The sequence below is a fragment of the Phoenix dactylifera genome, chromosome 6 (assembly GCF_051530095.1).
Source record: "Phoenix dactylifera cultivar Ajwa chromosome 6, Ajwa_hap1_PhDact_Kaust_v1.1, whole genome shotgun sequence".
NCBI classification, from domain to species: domain Eukaryota; kingdom Viridiplantae; phylum Streptophyta; class Magnoliopsida; order Arecales; family Arecaceae; genus Phoenix; species Phoenix dactylifera.
Genome location: NC_143195.1, coordinates 16,229,077 through 16,248,783, shown reverse-complemented (window position 1 = coordinate 16,248,783; position 19,707 = coordinate 16,229,077). Strand labels below are relative to the sequence as shown.

The window sequence follows — 19,707 nt, the reverse complement described above, 5'->3', positions numbered from 1 at the left end:
AGATCTATTTTAAAGAAAACACCTTATGAGTTGCTGAATAATAAGAAGCCAAATATATGTTACTTTCATGTTTTCAGTTGCCGGTGTTTTATTTTAAACAATGGAAAGGACAATCTAAGTAAATTTAGTGCTAAATCAGATGAGGGGATCTTCTTAGGTTATTCCTCATCTAGTAGAGCATACAGGGTCTTCAACAAGAGAACTCTCGTTGTTGAAGAATCCATTCATGTTGTTTTTGATGAAGCTAATGGAGATTCTTCTAGAAAAGAAGAAGATAGTGATGCAGGTATACTTGAAGACAGAATGAAGGAGTTCTCCATACAAGACAAATAACTTGAAGATGAAGTCAAGGAAGATACAATTCAGCAAGATGAAGAAGATCAACCTCAAGCAAGAAATCAAGATCTTCCGAAGGAATGGAGGTATGCACATGGTCATCCAAGGGATTTAATCCTCGGTGATCCCTCACAAGGGGTAAGGACAAGATCCTCTCTAAGAAATACTAGTAATTATCTTGCTTTCGTTTCACAAATAGAGCCTAAGTCACTAGAGGAAGCCGAAAAGGATGAAAATTGGATAAATGCTATGCAAGAGGAATTAAATCAATTTGAAAGAAATCAAGTTTGGACTCTAATGAAAAGACCCCCTAATGTTTCAATCATAGGCACCAAGTGGGTGTATAGAAATAAACTAGATGAAGATGGAATAGTTATAAGAAACAAAGCTAGACTAGTTGCCAAAGGCTATAATCAGGAGGAAGGAATAGATTTTGATGAAACTTTTGCTCCTGTTGCTAGGTTAGAGGCTATTAGGCTACTTTTGGCATATGCTTGCTTCATGAATTTTAAACTCTATCAAATGGATGTAAAAAGTGCATTTTTAAATGGTTATATAATGGAGGAAGTTTATGTAGGACAACCTCCAGGTTTTGAAAACCACTTACATCCAGATTATGTTTATAAATTACATAAAGCATTGTATGGACTGAAGCAAGCCCCTAGGGCATGGTATGAAAGATTAAGTAATTTTCTAATTGAAAATAAATTTAAGAGAGGAAATGTAGACAAAACCTTCTTCATTAAAAGAAAAGGAAATGACTTATTGCTTGTACAAATTTATATGGATGATATAATTTTTGGTGCTACTAATGATAGTCTTTGTCAAGAGTTTGCCAAGCTTATGCAGGGAGAATTTGAAATGAGCATGATGGGTGAGCTCAACTTCTTCCTTGGGCTACAAATAAAACAATCAGAGGAAGGCATCTTCATCAGTCAGTCCAAATATATCAAGGAAATGTTGGAAAAATTCAAGATGAAGGATGCAAAGAAAATCAACACACCCATGGGCTCAAGTTGCAAGCTTGACAAAGATGAAAAAGGTAAAAGTATAGACTGCAAATTGTACAGAGGTATGATAGGCTCTTTACTTTACCTTACTGCTAGTAGACCAGACATATTATTCAGTGTTTGTATGTGTGCTAGATACCAAGCATGTGAAAGAGTAGATGCCCTATAAGCCAATCATTTGATGGGTTTTTCTTTGTAATCCTCCAAATCATGTACTTTGACACTCGATATATATCAATGAAGGCATTGTGTTTCATCATTTGCTGCTTATCTATTTTATTATTGGATGATGAACCCCATAAATTAGGACATTGGTTTTAAGGGTTATGATGAGATCATACCAGTGAGATCTAAAATTCTAAAATCCTAATTTAGAATATTCCCAGTCAAATTGGTATATTGAGTCGGGGATCAATATTACCGAAAAGACTGGCACATCTTATGTATGCTCAATGTAGAGGGTGATTGATCTCACAATCACTTGTGTGAGACACTAATACAAAGATGTGGGTGCTTATTAGAGGAATGAGTTCACTGAAATGACCAGCCATGAGAACATCTTATGGATTCTTACTTAATTATCAAAAGATGGTTCTCATAGTGGGAGTTGTGCAAGTGATCCTTAGACCTGAGATCACCATGGTACCTTGTGCACTTGAAGCTATGTTTTGGTTTACCCTCATTCACGACATTGCGTTGTGTACGGAATATTCTGAACATGGTGGATTTTGTACGAAGGTTGTGAGTAGGTCAACAAGGAATCAGTCACTTCTAGTAAGAGAAGGTAACATCCTACTTACTCTAATCTTATGATGATTCACGAAGCCTTTGATCAAAGTAAAATGAATATTAGAAAGAGTTTCTAATGTTTCATTGTTTGAATTATCATATAAAAGATTGAGAGAGACATGAATAAGTGATTGAGTTTGATATTGATCCATACTCGAGCACTTATTCAGGATGTAGTATAACTGAGGGATTGAATTGCACAGTAACTTTCCACTGAAGGGTATGTTTGGATTTGTCCAATACATTCCTCATCTTCCGGGTAGACATGATACGTTGCTAGACGTCAATCTTGTCTTGTGGGTTGATCGGATCAAAGAGTTTGATTAGATCAAAGCATCAGAAAGGTTCTGATTGCTAAGTCAGGTTTAGCACTAAATTGAACCTAAATTGGATTAGAGGTATTCTAATCAGGTTAGGTCAACTTGCACCTGCACCTACTGCTGGCTAAGATAAGGAACCCAATGGGTCACACACAAGGAAATTGATCAAGGGTCTAATTGGATTAGATCATGTTTGCAAGATGAACATGCTAGCACGTGTTGCAAACCCTAGCTCCTGATTCAAATTAAATTTGAATCTGATTCTTAGATTAGGTTGATCTAATATGATTAGATCATGACCTAATATGGGTTAGCCAAGAGTTGGAACCCATTTGGCTTTAATTAGACCTGATTTGATTAGGTTTAATGTTTCCTTTAAGTTGGTTAAACCCAATTTGATTGGGTTTGAAAGGGCCTTCACTTCTGGACCATTGGATCGCTTCCTGGATGAAGGATCTGGTCCACTGGTTGGCGCCTTATTCTGGACCACTGGATGGCTCTCTAGATGAAAGATCTGGACCGTTGCTTAGCGCCTTATTCTGGACCACTGGATGGCTCTCTAGATGAAAGATCTGGACCGTTGCTCCGCGCCTGAATCTTGACCACTGGATGGCTCTCTGGATGAAAGATCTGGACCGTTGCTCAGCGCCTGAATCTGGACCATCGGTGATGGCATCTTACTTCTGGACCATTGGATGGCACCCTGGATGATGATGTCTTGATCTGGACCATTAGATGGCGCCTAGATCTGGACCATTGGCTTTGGTTCACTGCATTTGGGCCCTTGGATCGTCAGGATTTAAGAGGGAGATGTGAGAAAGAAGTTGATACACCCTTCTCCTAAGCACCCCATCATGATGGGATGCCCCTCTTGGCACACACCTCATCATGATGAGGTGTGTGGATGGGATGCATCCCTTTGTGATGCATCCCTCCATCTCTTATAAATAAGGAGGTGCCTTGGGGTTCTAGAGATCATCTAAGAAAAAGCCTCTCCTTCTCTCTTCCTTATCCTTCTTTCTTACAAGTCTCTTTTTTGTCCTAACCCAAGACAAGAGGGTCTTCTTTAGGACAAAAAGGCTAGTGAATGTTTTAGAGGTAGAAAGGAAGAAGGAAGTGAAGGAAAATCAGCCAATTAAATCCTTTGGAAGGATTGAACAACTAGAATCAAGTTTTGGTGGAGCTAGAGTCTTGAACCCATTCCTGTGTGGATCAACATCGGAGGGTGAACATTTGGGCACCTAAGGACATCTTCAGACATATTGGATATAGCATGACAGGTATTCTTCTATACCAAGATTATATTTTCTACATTATTTGGTTATACTATTAAGATGATCTTGGCTTATTAGGGTTTCATATAATGGGTTTTATAAGAAAATTTTATAATCCCATATCTTCCGCTGCGCCCTAGGGCACTGGGAAACCCTAACAGTGGTATCAGAGCCACCCTTAATCAGTTTAACCAAATGATAATACATGCTATTATCTTGATGCTATGAGATAGCTAGGTTGTTTGTATGCATGATTAGTTTGTGCTATGAGATAGTATTATATTCATGTTGTAGCACAGTATAATTGCTAGTGCTAAATTATAGAATGTGCAATGAGACCAATATAGTAGTATGAAAACTTTGGGCTGACCCATTCTGGAACAATCGACTCAGTTGGTGTCTAGGAAGGAAGCCACAGGTGGTTACTTAATTAGGACCTCACTCTCTGAGTGAGGGGTGCCTCCCACCTGCTTTCCTGGCCAATTATTTGATTGTCCTTTATGGTTGAGCTTAATGTTAGTAAGATACTACTATTTGAAAGCCCTCACTAAATTCATAATTAAGTCGTAGTGTTAATTGCTTTAAGCTGAGCCATTCTGAATCAATTGACTGAGTTGGTGTCTAGGGAAGAGGCTACAGGTGGTTATTTAATTAGGACCTTACTAAGTAAGGAGAGCCTCCCATCTGCTTACCTGGCCAACTATTTGATTGACCTCCATGGAAAAGCTAATTGCTGATATAACACTATAAAGGTCCTTCCTTCATGCTTAGATATTATTATGTCAATATCTACGCTAGCTTGTTGTGATTCCCACAAGGCTAGTATTAGGGATTGATATTGTAATATCTTGGTGCATATGATGCATATGGCATATTTTAATATGTTGCCTTGTTGTGATTCCCACAAGGGCAGCATTATTCAAATATGACTGTATAAAAATGAAGGGTTTGACTTAACTAGACACAATAGTTTGTTGTGATTTCCACAAGACTATATGTGTGCTAGAGGACAGAATAAAGTTGGGAATTGCATGGGATGCAATTGGAAAGAGTTTCCTACCTTTGAACTTATAAGGGCTTGTTGTGATTCCCACAAGGTCTTTTATAAGGAATTTGGATCTCAACCCCACTAAGAAAATTAGTATTTTCTCGTTCATCATACTTGAGGGTTATGATATTCGATAAAAATAGTGGGAGTAACAATTAGATAAAAGTCCTTGTCTGATTGAATAGATGTCATCATGATTGGTCTGCTTATATTAGTGTTCTTTGTAATTATAGATTAATTCTGCATAAATGGCATCTTCACTCTCACTTAGAGGTATCTTAGATACAAACAAATTGACTGATCCCAACTATGTGGACTGGTTGAGGAATTTAAAGATTGTTCTCACACAAGAAAAGCTTTCCTACATTCTTGAAACCCCTGACCTAGGGTCAGCAGGGGAAGATGCAACTGAGGAGGAATTGGCCACATATCGTATGTGGAAAAATGACAGTTTGACTGTCAAATGTATCATGCTTGCTTCTATGAATAATGAATTGCAGAGGCAGCATGATAGCATGGATACTCACTCCATACTCCTTAACTTGAAGGAGTTATATGGTGAGCAGAGCAGAACTGTTAGATATGAGATATCTAAGCAGTTGTTCCGTGCTAGAATGATCGAGGGATCGTCTGTGCAAGACCACTGTTTAAAGGTTATAGATTTAATCACTCGATTGAGTCAACTTGGCTTTGCTATGGATAGTGAGCTCAGTCAGGATTTGATCCTGCAATCACTACCTGACTCATTCTCGCAGTTTGTCGTGAATTATCACATGAACAAACTGAGCTTCTAAATATGCTGAAAACAGCAGAATCTCACATCAAGAAGGACAAGGGTCCGATCCTTCTTGTTGGTGAGAGCTCAAAGAAGAAGTCAGGCAACAAGGGTTCAAAGAAAAAACTAAACCCTAAGAGTCGCATCAAAAAGAAGAAGGGAAAGAAAATCTCTGGACCTGGTACCTGTTTCCACTACGGCAAGACGGGGCATTGGAAAAGGAACTGCAAGAGCTTTCTTGCAAGTGTGAAGCCTGATGCAAGTGTTGCATCAAAAGGTATGTTTTTATTACATGCCAATATGACATTAAGTTCTTCTGATTCTAATTAAATCCTTTGGAAGGATTGAACAACTAGAATCAAATTTTGGTGGAGCTAGAGTCTTGAACCCATTCCTGTGTGGATCAACATCGGAGGGTGAACATTTGGGCACCTAAGGACATCTTCAGACATATTGGATATAGCATGACAGGTATTCTTCTATACCAAGATTATATTTTCTACATTATTTGGTTATACTATTAAGATGATCTTGGCTTATTAGGGTTTCATATAATGAGTTTTATAAGAAAATTTTATAATCCCATATCTTCCGCTGCGCCCTAGGGCACTGGGAAACCCTAACAGCATGTCCTAAGGAATCACACTTGCAAGCTGTTAAAAGAAGTTTTAGATATCTAGTAGGGACATCTAATGTAGGCTTATGGTATTCTAAACAATCTGACATAAATTTAATTGCTTATTCCGATGCTGATTTTGCCGGGTGCAAACTCGACAGAAAAAGCACAAGTGGCACATGTCAATTCTTGGGTGCTAATTTGGTTTCTTGGTTTAGCAAGAAACAGAATTCAGTTGTCTTGTCCACAGCTGAGGCTGAGTACATTGCAGCTGGAAGCTGTTGTGCCCAAGTTCTATGGATTAAGCAACAACTTGAAGACTTCGGTATCAAAATGGACAATATACCAATTAGATGTGATAATACAAGCGCAATTAATTTAACAAAAAATCCTGTCCAACACTCAAAATCAAAACATATAGTGATTAGGCATCACTTTATTAGGGATCATGTGCTGAAAAATGATGTGATGATTGAGTATGTATGTACTGAAAATCAATTGGCCGATATCTTTACAAAGCCCCTTTGTAAAGATAGGTTCAACTATTTAAGGAATGCTTTGAGCTTGTATGATCCTAGCAAATAAATTGAACTTGTATTGCAATGCTTTGCTACTCAAACTAATAATCCACCTCAAAGTCACAAATAGCAAACCTAGTATCTATTAAGTGAAAGCATGAATCTATCTAAGTTAAATGACGAACTGTTTGACTTTCCGGAGGATGGTTACCCTCCCTTGGACTCTTCATGGAGATATTTTCAGAGCCTATTTCATAGGTATTCGAAATTTGGTCAAACATTCCTCATTTCAATATTAATAATTCAAAAAATTATTATCAAACTTTTATAGGGTATATTATTAAAGGGAAGGATCACAAACAAACTCACTCTATATTCACCAAAAGAAATCATGTTGATTAGTGTGGTTAAATAAAATAAATTGGAAAAAGATAGAATTCAGTCTGAAATTTTTCAGTGCCGGAGACGTCTCTGGCAAATCGGAGAGACATCCCCCCGGCGAGACGTCTCGCGTTAGTCGCGGAGACGTCTCGGAGACCGAACGAGGGTTTTTAAAATAGGTCGAAACAGCTCGAGCCGACCCGAGCTATCTCTTTCGTCACCAACAAAATACAAAACCCTAGCCTCCATTTTTCTCTCCACCTCAAACCGAACCAAAACTCCCCATTTCCCTAGGATTTCCGAGCCATGGCTCCTAAAAGAGCTAGGAGAACAAGTGGGAGGCGTCCTAGGGTAGCGACCGACGCCGAGGAACGGAGGGAAGAACCTTCCGCACCGTCTCCTCCGATTGCTCCGCCAACCACGACCATTTCCTGTGCGAATCGCACAGTAACCACGGGTAGGTTTATAGATTTCCATTTTTTAGAGAGTGAGGGGTTCTCTATTGGAGAGAGACTCCGTGCCCAAGGTTGGGAATATCTTTGTACTCTCAACACATCAACCTACCCCGGTCTAGTTAGAGAGATGTTTAGTAATATGGCCTTAGGGGACTCGGGGTACACTGCCTATGTCCGAGGGACATTGATAGAGATCAATGAGGATACCCTATCTAGTGTATTACAAATCCCTAAAGACGGTGAGGCTCCGACCTCACATCCCCAAAGGGAAATAGCCCTAAACCTAGTTTTAGGACGAGAGGACTACGGCCCTCTTGATGTGGTTAACTCACAAGACCTAAATGCCGAGATGAGACTACTTTTGAGTATTGTCAACCGGGTCTTGTTTCCAAAAACCGGTCGCTTCGATTTTGTTTCGGAGCGAGATTTAGTCATCATGCACCACATCCTACTAGGGATTCCCCTAAATCTCCCTAGACTTATGCTGAACTACATTTCTATATGTCATAGGTATTCTAGGTTTAGCATACCCTATGGGATGATCTTTACCCTAGTATTCAAACATTTCAAGGTTCAAATTCCAGAAAATGAGCCTGCAAAACCCTTGAGAAACACCGACTACTATAATGAAAGCACAATGCGTAGAATGGAGTTTCACAAGGTAGATGGGTCTTGGGTCAAGGTACCAAAAAGAAAATCTCAAACCTTAGAGCCCGAGATCCCACATCAGGAGCCTGACCACCACTCTCCTCCACATAGCCACATGGCCTTCCCTGATGTACCCTCCAGCTCAGCTGGACCTTCCACATCTGTGCCTCCTCCTCCTCCAGTCAGTGGGCCCTTCTCCCTATCAGAAGAACAGATGCGCACTTTAGCATCTGTAATATGCCAGCAGATGAGGGAGGAGATGAGATTGATGATTTCTGCTGAGTTGGCCCCCATCAGAACCTCACATGAAGGGCTTCTACAAGAGTTGAAGGAAATTAGAGCTCAGATAGAAGCTACAGTGACAGAACTAGTTCATGTGAGTGCCACCCAATCCTTCAGATCAATTGAGCTACAGGATGACTTGAAGAGCATATCAAAAAGCCTTCAAGAATTGACAAGCCCTGGAGGCAATGTGGGCACTGTGGTTGCCCAACTTAGAGGAAGAATTGAAAGGGCAAGCATTGAATTTGAAGCACTAGTGGCAGCCTTCCATCAGTCTCAGGGAGATCAGTTCAGAACACTGCTAGATTCAATTAATGCATTTATAGATGCAGCTGCTAGGGCTTATGAGCAACGTCGCCGATGAGGGACATTTTGTAGACATCTAGAGTTCATCTGTTTTTGTAAAACCCTAGGCTCATTTTGACACTTCTTTTGTATTAGGAATCAATACTTGTAATGATTTTCTCTTTTTTTTTAACCTTGTAATGCCTTCAAATGATTGCAATGACATATGAATGACATACAATTTCTTTTGAAATCTTGTGTTTGTTTCAAATCCTGTGGAATCAAACCTTGTGTATGTGATTCTGTGTTGTGCCATAAAAATCTCATAACATACCTTAAGTGTTCAAATTTGACACAATTTATCAATGCATATAAAACAGGGGGAGCACATCTTGTGATAACTATTTTAAACAAAAAGAGGAGTCTGAAATAAATTCCAAAACAAAGGGGGAGTGAAATGAATGCTGAATTCTTTAATAAAAATAACTTGAATATCCTTGAGTGGTTCATGGTAATATGCTGAATGCTACTAGGAATTGAGTTTTAAGTACCTAAGGATAATTTGTCCCCTTCATTGTTGATGACAAAAAGGGGGAGTAGAACCAATATGGATATTGGATATATTGGAATGCAAAATTTATGGAGTGTATTGAGTAGATATATATATATGGAGTATATGGAGTAGAACCAATATGGATATTGGATATATTGGAATGCAAAATTTATGGAGTGTATTGAGTAGATATATATATATGGAGTATATGGAGTAGAACCTAAACATGGAATGCAAAATTTACACTCATACTTAAAAAATTGAATTAGAAAAAGATAAAATTGAAGAATATTGGCTTTAAGATAATTGTCCTTCTGGAAAAGAAAGGGGGAGTCAAAAAGAACTTAGCCTTCAATTGTCTTTAGCATCAATATTTCATTAATTTAAATTTTAACTTGATTCAAATTCAGTTGATATGCTAAAATTGCTTAAGAGCTATTAAGATCAATCTTATGCATAAGGATAGAACTGAAAGTTGACTATTTTGAATTATGCACACTGTATCTAGCTCAAATCAAAATATTATACTTGTATATTTGATCAAATACTGTGTATATGTTTAAATTTCGAATTTTGCATATACTCAGTGTTTTGTCATCATCAAAAAGGGGGAGATTGTTGACCTCCTAATGGATTTTGATGAATACAAAACACTAGAGTATAATTCCATTTATCTTAACAATTTATTTGAGAATTTCAGGTGATTAATTAATAATATTGTTAAGAAATGTCTAGGCAAGTTTCCATAATTTTTAAGGATTTATTGAAGAATTTTTTAGTTGAAGAAAATAGATCAGGGACAGCCGAGACGTCTCCGGGTTGTCTCAGAGACGTCTCTGGCACAAACAGGAAGAACTGGCACGTCTGGAGACGTCCCCGGCACCTGGCGAGGCGTCTCGCAGGGTCGGAGTCGACTCTCTCAGAGGCGGAGTCGACTCTCTCAGAGGCGGCAGAAAGGCCGATTTCAAGAGATGCGCGCGAGTCGTCTCCACAGGATGCGGAGTCGTCCCTGCGAGTAAAAAGCAGACTTCTGGAGTCGTCCCCGAGGTAGCGGAGTCGACTCTCTCAGGATATTCCAGAGGATGTCTTTTTCGATGATAAGGCAGCGGAGACGTCCCCTGAAAAAGCGGAGTCGACTCTCTCAGAGAATTCCAGAGGACTTGTTTTTCGAAGATAAAACAGCGGAGTCGTCCCCGAGGCAGCGGAGTCATCCCCGTGCAAAAAGTGCAAACATTCCGAGACGTCCCCGTAAAGTGCCGAGGCGACCCTCTCAGAAAAATAGAAAAACAAGCATTCAAACGGTTCATCATCAGAGTCGTCCCCCGTAAAGCGCCGAGTCGACCCCAAACAACGTCAAAAGAAAAATCTTACAACCGAGACGTCTCGCGTTGAAGCGGAGACGTCTCCGGAGCGCCTGGGACGCGACTGACACCTTTTTGCAGGTTTGTTTAAATTTCAAACGTTTCTTTCTTTGTGTCTAACGGCTATATTTGCTTTTTGGGCTATAAAAGGGAGCTCTTAAGTGCCTTCCAACAACTTCTCACCAACCTAACATAAGATCATTCAAGAGAGAAGAAAAAAAAAGAGGTTCAAGGGAGTTAGTGCATTCAAGTGAAGAAATCAAGTGCCTTCAAGCTTCCCAACTGATTTCGTGCTCAACTACTCTCTCCCGCTCGGCATTCAAAGCTCACATTCAAGCCAACGCAATCCACATCGGAAGAACCACCACTTCCCACGCTTCCAACGGCTAAAAGGGTTCTTCCGGGTTTTATTATTTCTCACTGTTTTATTTGCTTCTTAAGAGCTTTTGAATCCTTGTAAAACTTTTCATTATTGTGCTTGTTCCAGTCAAGGGACTTGGAACAAGGGAAAGGCGTCCCAAGCCTAGGTGAAATTGGGGGTTGTAGGGTTCGTTGTTTGCCCGGTGTAAAACAACGAGTTGGGTAGTGCACTCGCAAAACTACCGGACTGTAATCTTGGATTATAGTGGAAATTCCCAAAGGTGCTTTGGGAAGTGGATGTAGGAGCAGTGGAAGCTCCGAACCACTATAAAACCTTGTATTTGCGATTGTCTGTTTTCATACCTCTATTTTTACTTTAGCTCATACATTTGTGTGTTTTATTTTTAATTGGACAAAAAGTTTTAAAACACCCAATTCACCCCCCTCTTGGGTGACCATCTCTGGGCAACATTTCCGTAGTACTTCTTCTGTTGAGGGCATTCGGAATGGATGTGTCCCGGTCTCTTGCAATCATAACATATGATTGGGTCTCTTTCCTTTTCTTTTTTCTTTTCCCAATCATTTCTCCCTCCAAACTTCTTTCTTGGAAAGGGTTTCTTTCTTCTCATAAATTTCTTGAACTTCCTTACTATTAAGCCCATGTCCTCATCTTCGCTTTCTTCTTCACTCTCACTGCTTTCTTCTTCACAAACACTTGAAGTAGCCTTGAGTGCGATTGTCTTCTTCTTTGGCACATCTTCTTCATGTTGCTTCATTGTGAGCTCATGCGTCATCAATGAGCCCAATAGTTGTTCAAGTGCCAATGTGTTGAGGTCTTTAGCTTCTACGATCGCCGTGACCTTCGCTTCCCAAGCTTTTGGCAAGGACCTGAGAATTTTACTCACAAGTTCTGGGTTAGTGTAAGATTTACCCAAATTCTTTAGACCATTTATTATATCAGTGAAGCGTGTGAACATGCATGAAATGGTTTCGTTGGGTTCTATCTTAAATAACTCATATTTGTGAACTAGAATGTTCACTTTAGATTCTTTGACTTGATTGGTACCCTCATGGGTAACTTCAAGCCTATCTCATATTTCCTTGGCGGAACTACAGGTGGAGACTCTATTAAACTCATTCACATCTAGAGCACAAAACAATGAGTTCATGGCTCTAGCATTGAGTTGAACCATCCTACTATCATTCTCATCCCAATCCTCCTCAGGTTTGGGAACTTGAATGCCATTAACTATGTGAGATGGTTCGTGTGGTCCCTTGATTATAACCCTCCACAAGGCATAATCTTGTGCTTGAATAAAGATCCTCATTCTAGTCTTCCAATAGGAATAATTTGTCCCATTGAAGAGTGGAGGTCTATTGGTAGCCTGCCCCTCAGCAGGAACATTGTTGAAGGGTGTTGCCATCTAGATCTTTGGCAAAGACGGTTAGGTCTTCAAGAAATACACAGAGCACCTGCTCTGATACCACTTGTTGCCCAGAGATGGTCACCCAAGAGGGGGGTGAATTGGGTGTTTTAAACTTTTTGTCTAATTAAAAACAAAACACACAAGTGTATGCGCTAAAGTAAAGATAAAGCTATAAGTACAGTCAATCGCAAACACGAAGATTTATAGTGGTTCGGAGCTTCCACTGCTCCTACATCCACTCCCCAAATACTTTTGGAAATTTCACTATAATCCGCGATTACAGTCCGGTAGTTTTGCGAGTGCACTACCCAACTCGTTGTTTTACACCGGACTAACAACGAACCCTACAATCCCCTAATTTAACCTAGGCTTGGGACGCCTATCCCTTGTTCCAAGTCCCTTGACTGGAACAAGCACAATAAACGAGTGTTTCACAAAGATTTGAAAGCTCTTAAGAAGGCAAATATATCAATGAGAAATAACAAACCCGGAAGAACCCTTTTTGCCGTTGGAAGCATGGGTAATGGTGGTTCTTCCGATGTGGATCGCGTTGGATTGAATGTGAGCTTTGAATGCCGAGTGGGAGTGAGTAGTTGAGCACGAAATCAGATGGGAAAGCTTGAATGCACTTGATTTCTCCTCTTGAAAGCACTAACTCCCTTGAACCTCTTTCACTTTCTTCTCTCTTGAATGATCTTGTGTTAGGTTGGTGAGAAGTTGTTGGAAGGCACTTAAAAGCTCCCTTTTATAGCCCAAAAAGCAATAGATCCATTAGACACAAAAATATAAACGTTTGAAATTCAAACAAACCTGCAAAAGTGTGTCAGTCGTGTCCCAGGCGCTCCGGAGACGTCTCCGCTTGAACGCGAGACGTCTCGGCTGTATAAAATTTCTTTTGACGTTGTTTGGAGTCGACTCGGCGCTTTACGGGGACGTCTCTGAAGAAGAGCAGCTTGAATGCTTGTTTTTTTGTTTTTCTGAGAGAGTCGGCTCGGTACTTTACGGGAACGTCTCGGGATGTTTGCGCTTTTTGCATGGGGACGACTCCGCGACGTCGGGGACGACTCCGTAGTTTTATCACCGAAAAACAAGTCCTCTGGAATCTCCTGAGAGAGTCGACTCCGCGCTTTCTGGGGACGTCTCGGGAAGTTTGCTTTTTAAGCGTGGGGACGACTCCGCGTCCTTCGGAGACGACTCGCGCGCATCCCTTGAGATTGGTCTTTCTGCCGCCTCTGAGAGAGTCGACTCCGCAAAGTCGGGAGTCGACTCCGACCCTGCGAGATGCCTCGCCAGGTGCCGGGGACGTATCCAGACGTGCCAATTCTTCCTGTTCATGCCAGAGACGTCTCTGGGACAAACCGGAGACGTCTCGGCTGTCCCTGATCTGTTTTCTTCATCTCAAAAATTCTTCAATAAATTCTTGAAAAATATGGAAACTTGCCTAGACATTTCTTAACAATATTCTTAATTAAACACCTGAAATCCTCAAATAAATTGTTAAGATAAAGGGAATTATACTCTAGTGTTTTGTATTCATCAAAATCTATTAGGGGATCAACATAGGTATACTAGTAGAGGATACTGAGAAAATGTTTCTCATGGGAGATAGGGAATATGTACAGGATCCCAATACCTACAACGAGGCGATATCTGATATCGATTTCGAGAAATGACTGGAAGCCATGAAGTTAGAGATAGACTCTATGTATTCCAACCAAGTCTGGATCCTAGTAGATCCACCAGAGGGTATAGTACCTATTGGATGCAAATGGATCTACAAAAGGAAGATAGGTTCGGATGGAAAGGTAGAGACCTATAAGGCAAGGCTAGTGGCGAAAGGGTATAGTCAGCGCGAAGGCATTGACTATCAGGAGACCTTTTCACCTGGAACCATGCTGAAATTCATTCGAACATTGCTTGCCATTGCAGCATTTCATGATTATGAAATATGGCAGATGGATGTGAAAACTGCTTTTTTGAATGGATATCTTGATGAAGATATTTATATGGAGCAGCCTTTGGGTTTCACTTCCAGTGATGGTGATCACAAGGTCTGCAAGTTGCAAAGGTCTATCTATGGACTGAAGCAAGCATCTCGGAGTTGGAACACTCATTTTAATGATGCGATCAAATTGTTTGATTTCATCAAGAACGAAGAGGAACCATGTGTTTACAAGAAGGTTACTAGGAGTGCTATCGTATTCCTCGTACTGTCCATGGACGACATCCTCCTAATTGGGAATGATATTCCTATGCTAACCTCGGTCAAGGTCTGGTTATCAAAAGAATTCTACATAAAAGATCTTGGGGAAGCATCCTACATTTTGGGGATTAAAGTCTATAGATATAGATTTAAAAGGATGCTTGGCCTATCACAGAAGATGTACATAGAGGAGGTACCGAAGAGGTTCAGTATGGAAAACTCCAAGAGGGGTCTATTATCCCTAAGGCATGGGATTCATCTCTCCAAGAAGATGTGCCCCAACACATCTGAAGAGATTCAACGCATGAGCAGGATTCCTTATGCTTCTGCAATAGGAAGCCTCATGATGCCATGCTGTGTACACGACCTGATATAGCCCTTGCTGTGAGTGTCAATAGTAGATATCAGTCGAATCCAGGTGAAGAGCACTGGACAACTGTGAAGAACATTCTTAAGTACTTGAAAAGAACTAAAAATTTGTTCTTGGTTTTTGGAGGATCATCAGAGCTAAAGGTAGAAGGATACACAGATTCAGATTTCATAACTAATATTGATGATAGAAAGTCTACATCTTGATGCAGGAGCACCTTCCTCATTCTAATGGCGTGGGACATTGGGTGAGGGGTGAAAAGAATTTGAGTCCAAGAACAGTTGAGTCCAAGCTGAAATTAGATTGAGTCCATGCAATAAGTGATTTGATTCACAATGGGTTAGCCTCTTCACAATGAATTAAATTGAGTCCAAGGCGTGAATGGGTCCATGGCTAATTAGAAGTGGTCACATGTCAAAAGAAAGAGAAGTTCAACCATGAAGACCTCTCACATGTGGAAGAAATTCAGAGTTCAAATCCAGTTGAAATCCGTGACAGATTGAACACCATATGGTATTTTGAAGATTTTGGGAGTTACAGAAGTCTTATTAAGTTGATTCAAATTTTGTTGGAAAGTAGACATCCGTAGCTTTCTAATGACTATAAGAACGTAAAATTTGGAGATCAGATGAAATTTGAGGAGTCTCCCGAACTTCATGCTGATGTTGGTACCAGAGAAGGAGTTCCACCTAGATTCCAACTCGTGGCATGCGGCTGAATTCCTTTTGATGGGTTTCAATCCACACGCCATAAGGAATGGATTCCTAGGTATCTAGGCTTAGGTGTCAAGGCCTTTGATTGGTCAATTAGAAATTTAAATTTTGAATTGAGTCCTCATGTAATTAGGAGTCCAATTTAAAATTCTGTGTAGTCCTTATCCTTATCCTTTGCCAACCTTTCTTTTTATATAAAGAAGGGTATGATGAATGAAGTTAGTTTCTTTTGGATTTTGAAATTCCCTTTGTTTACGTGAGGAGGGGCAAGTCCCTTGCTTGGTGCGATGCCAAGAGGCTGAAGAAAGAGGTGGGACGCCTCCCTTCAAGTCTTCAAAATTTGAATTAGTTTGGATGAGATTTTCAAAACTAATTCATCCTTATCCATTCTCTCTCTCCCTTGTTTCACGCTTGTTCCCGTAGGTGCACCTCCTTGAGTGCCACATCAGCATTTCAGCACCTCCCTCACGCCCAAGACTCCTTTCCCACGTCCTCCTCTAAGTCCTATTGCCATTAGGACTCCACACAACCCAATTCAGCCTAAAAAAATTGGTCTAGCCAATTTCAGCCCCCACAAAATTGGTGCCTAATTTTGGTCCATTGGCTGACCCTCCTTGAACCCAATCTCACCAACCAGCAACCCATCTTCTTCCTCCTTCCTTCCACCACAAAGAACCCTAGCCTCCATTGCCATTGCTTTGAAAAAAAAAAAAAGAGAAGAAAGATTCAGCCATCCTCAAGAAGAAAAATCTGCAGCCCACCCCGATTGCGTCAATTGGTATCAGAGCGAATCCTTGTCGCCATGAGTACCAGAAGTGGTCGCCCCTACAACAATGAACGACAACGTACTGAGATGATGGCCGAGCTCATCCGGCAAGTGGCGGCCTTGAATCAGAAGGTGGAAGTTGTTTGGGATCGTCTCTTCCCCGAGCCAAACAATCTTGAAGATGAACATGCTGTCCCCGCGCAACCTGAAAATTCAGAAGTGCCATTTGGAGGAGACCCCGATGTTGAAGCATTCTCCCCCAGGGGTCTATCACCCCAAAGGCCACCTAGGGATCAGCGGATGCCCCTTCCAAACATTCCTCGTATGGGGAATAATTTCAGGAACCCCTATGTTCATCAAAATCAGCGGGAGTGCCATGATCTCGACGATGTCATGAAGCGGGTTCGTGTAGAAGTTGCTGATTACAGTGGAAGCATGGACCCAACCTACTTTCAGGATTGGTTGATGTCTCTCGAAGACTACTTCGAATGGTTCAGCATGCCCAATGAAACCAAGGTGCGATTCGTGAAGATGAAGCTCAAGGGCCAAGCACGCATATGGTGGCATAGCGTTGAAGAGAAGCTTCATCGACTCCGACATTCCCCTATCAATGATTGGGAGGAGATGAAACTTCGTTTGAAGGAAAAGTATCTTCCCCTTGATTATGAGGAGACACTCTTCGAAGAACTTCTGAAACTTCGTCAAGGAAGCTCTTCCGTAGAGGAGTATACGGCCCGATTCCATGAGTTGATGATCCGCAGCAACCTCATGGAGACGGATCGACAGTCCCTAACTCGGTATCGATCCGGGCTGAGGGATGACATCAAGAGGGAGCTAATGACAACGCGCATCTTCAGCCTAGAGGAGGCATACCAACTCGCCATTCGAGTTGAATCGCAGCTACGACGATTTCCCGAGCGCAGCACCAACTGAGGAGTTCCATTTCCTCGAGGTAACGCCCCTGCTTTCAGATCTGAAACCTCTGTAAATAGAAGCACATATTAGGAAAGGGGTGCTCCAAGGGCTAATGAAAAGGGTAAAGGTCCTATGCCACAATCCACACCGCAAGGAAAGAATCTTGTTGAATGCTACAAGTGCGGCGGGCGAGGCTATTTCGCCGTTATTTGTCCTACCCGAGACCAACGATTTGCATTGGTATGTGAGGAGGATGAGATCATAGGACCCTCTGAAGTCACTCCTCCCTCTCAGCCCGCTGATGAAGAGGGAAATGAAGGAAACGAAGAACATGATGAAGAAGCCCCTGCGGTGGAGCTAGAAGCTTCAGATCTACCAGTGTGCGTCGTGCGGCGGGTTATTACGGGTTGCAAGCTGGAGGAGAACGTGGAGGAAGATTGGAGGCGCACCAATATCTTCCACACTCGCATCGAGCATGCCAACAAGTCTCTAAACCTCATCATTGACAATGGAAGCTGCATGAATATCATTTCCGAAGAAGTGCTGAAAAAGCTGAATCTGAAACCGGTACCGCATCCAAAGCCATATCGGGTAAGTTGGATCGAAGACTCCTCCATCCCTGTTAAACAAAGATGCTTGATCAGTTTTTCACTTGGTAAGGACCTCCGAGATGAAGTATGGTGCGATGTTCTGCCCATGAAAGCGTGCCGTCTTCTTCTAGGAAGACCTTGGTTGTATGATCGTAGTGTCGAGTATGATGGTCGATCCAATTGTTATTCTCTATATTGTGCCAACAAAAGAGTTGTGTTAAAGCCCCTTAGGATCACTGATTTTACCTCTGAAAATCTGATAATCCAACGGGTTTTAACCATGAGAAAGTTTGAAGCTTGTAGCCGAGAGATTGGGGTCATGTATGCACTAATGGCTAGGGAAGTTGGGGCTGAAATTTCAGAAGTTGTTCCCCCTGATTTCAAGTCTATATTGGATGATTTCTCTGATGTAACCCCTGAGGACCTTCCCAAGGAGCTTCCACCGATGAGGGACATCCAACATGCCATAGATTTGGTGCCCGGTTCAAGTTTACCGAATCTTCCTGCATACCGGCTGAATCCTAGAGAACATGAGGAGCTTCACCGCCAAGTCCAAGAACTTTTGGACAAGGGATTCATCCGAGAGAGCCTCAGTCCATGTGCCGTTCCGGCTCTACTTACTCCCAAGAAGGATGGTTCATGGAGGATGTGCGTGGACAGCAGAGCAATCAACAAGATTACAGTGAAGTACCGCTTTCCGATCCCGCGGCTTGACGACATGCTGGATTTGTTGCATCGAGCCACCATCTTCTCCAAGTTGGACCTTCGAAGTGGCTACCACCAGATCAGAATCAGACTTGGGGATGAGTGGAAGACGGCATTTAAGACCAAGGATGGCCTTTATGAATGGATGGTTATGCCGTTTGGTCTCTCCAATGCACCAAGTACTTTCATGCGGGTTATGAATCAAGTGCTGAAACCGTACATTAGGCGCTTTGTGGTTGTTTATTTTGATGACATTTTGATTTTCAGTCGTAGCCGTGTGGAGCATCAGCAACATCTTCGCCGAGTGCTTCTTACACTTCGATCAGAAAAACTTTATGTTAACCTGAAGAAGTGCTTCTTTGCGAAATCACAAGTACCATTCCTTGGTTTCATAATTTCAGATCAAGGTGTTGCAGCGGATCCGGAGAAAGTTCGTGCCATTCGGGAGTGGCCGATGCCAAGTAACATTCATGAGGTGAGGAGCTTCCATGGCTTGGCTTCCTTCTACCGCCGGTTCATAAGAAATTTCAGCAGCATAGTAGCACCAATCACCAATTGTATGAAGGCTGAAAATTTTCGTTGGACGCCGGCCGCCACTAGAGCCTTTGAAGACATCAAGGAACGTCTAACCCAAGCCCTAATTCTTCGACTTCCAGACTTTGATCAGCTCTTCGAAGTCGCTTGTGATGCTTCTCACATTGGGATTGGTGGAGTTCTGAGCCAAGAAGGTCATCCCGTCGCCTTCTACAGCGAAAAGCTCAACGACGCCAAGCGAAGGTATTCCACTTATGATATTGAGTTTTATGCTGTGGTTCAAACTCTTAAACATTGGAAGCATTATCTTCTACATCGAGAGTTTGTCATGTACACCGACCATGACTCTTTAAAGTACATCAATTCACAAAAGAAGCTAAGTGCGCGACATGCGAGATGGGTGGATGTACTGCAGCAATTTACTTTTGTATTGAAGCATAGGCCTAGTGCAGAAAATCGAGTCGCTGATGCCC

At 41.6% G+C, this 19,707-nt stretch overlaps 1 protein-coding gene across 1 annotated transcript; it reads left to right on the top strand.

The window, feature by feature from the left end:
- The first annotated feature begins 16,883 nt into the window (after positions 1–16,883).
- On the top strand, positions 16,884–17,423 carry LOC149753325 (uncharacterized). The gene has a single exon (XM_089923721.1). It carries the CDS (start codon positions 16,884–16,886, stop codon positions 17,421–17,423), a length of 540 nt encoding a protein of 179 aa, XP_089779847.1.
- The last annotated feature ends 2,284 nt before the right edge of the window (positions 17,424–19,707 follow it).

Coding starts and splice junctions, on each gene's coding strand:
- LOC149753325 (XM_089923721.1), top strand. CDS start 16,884: ATGAAGCGGGTTCGTGTAGAAGTTGCTGATTACAGTGGAAGCATGGAC.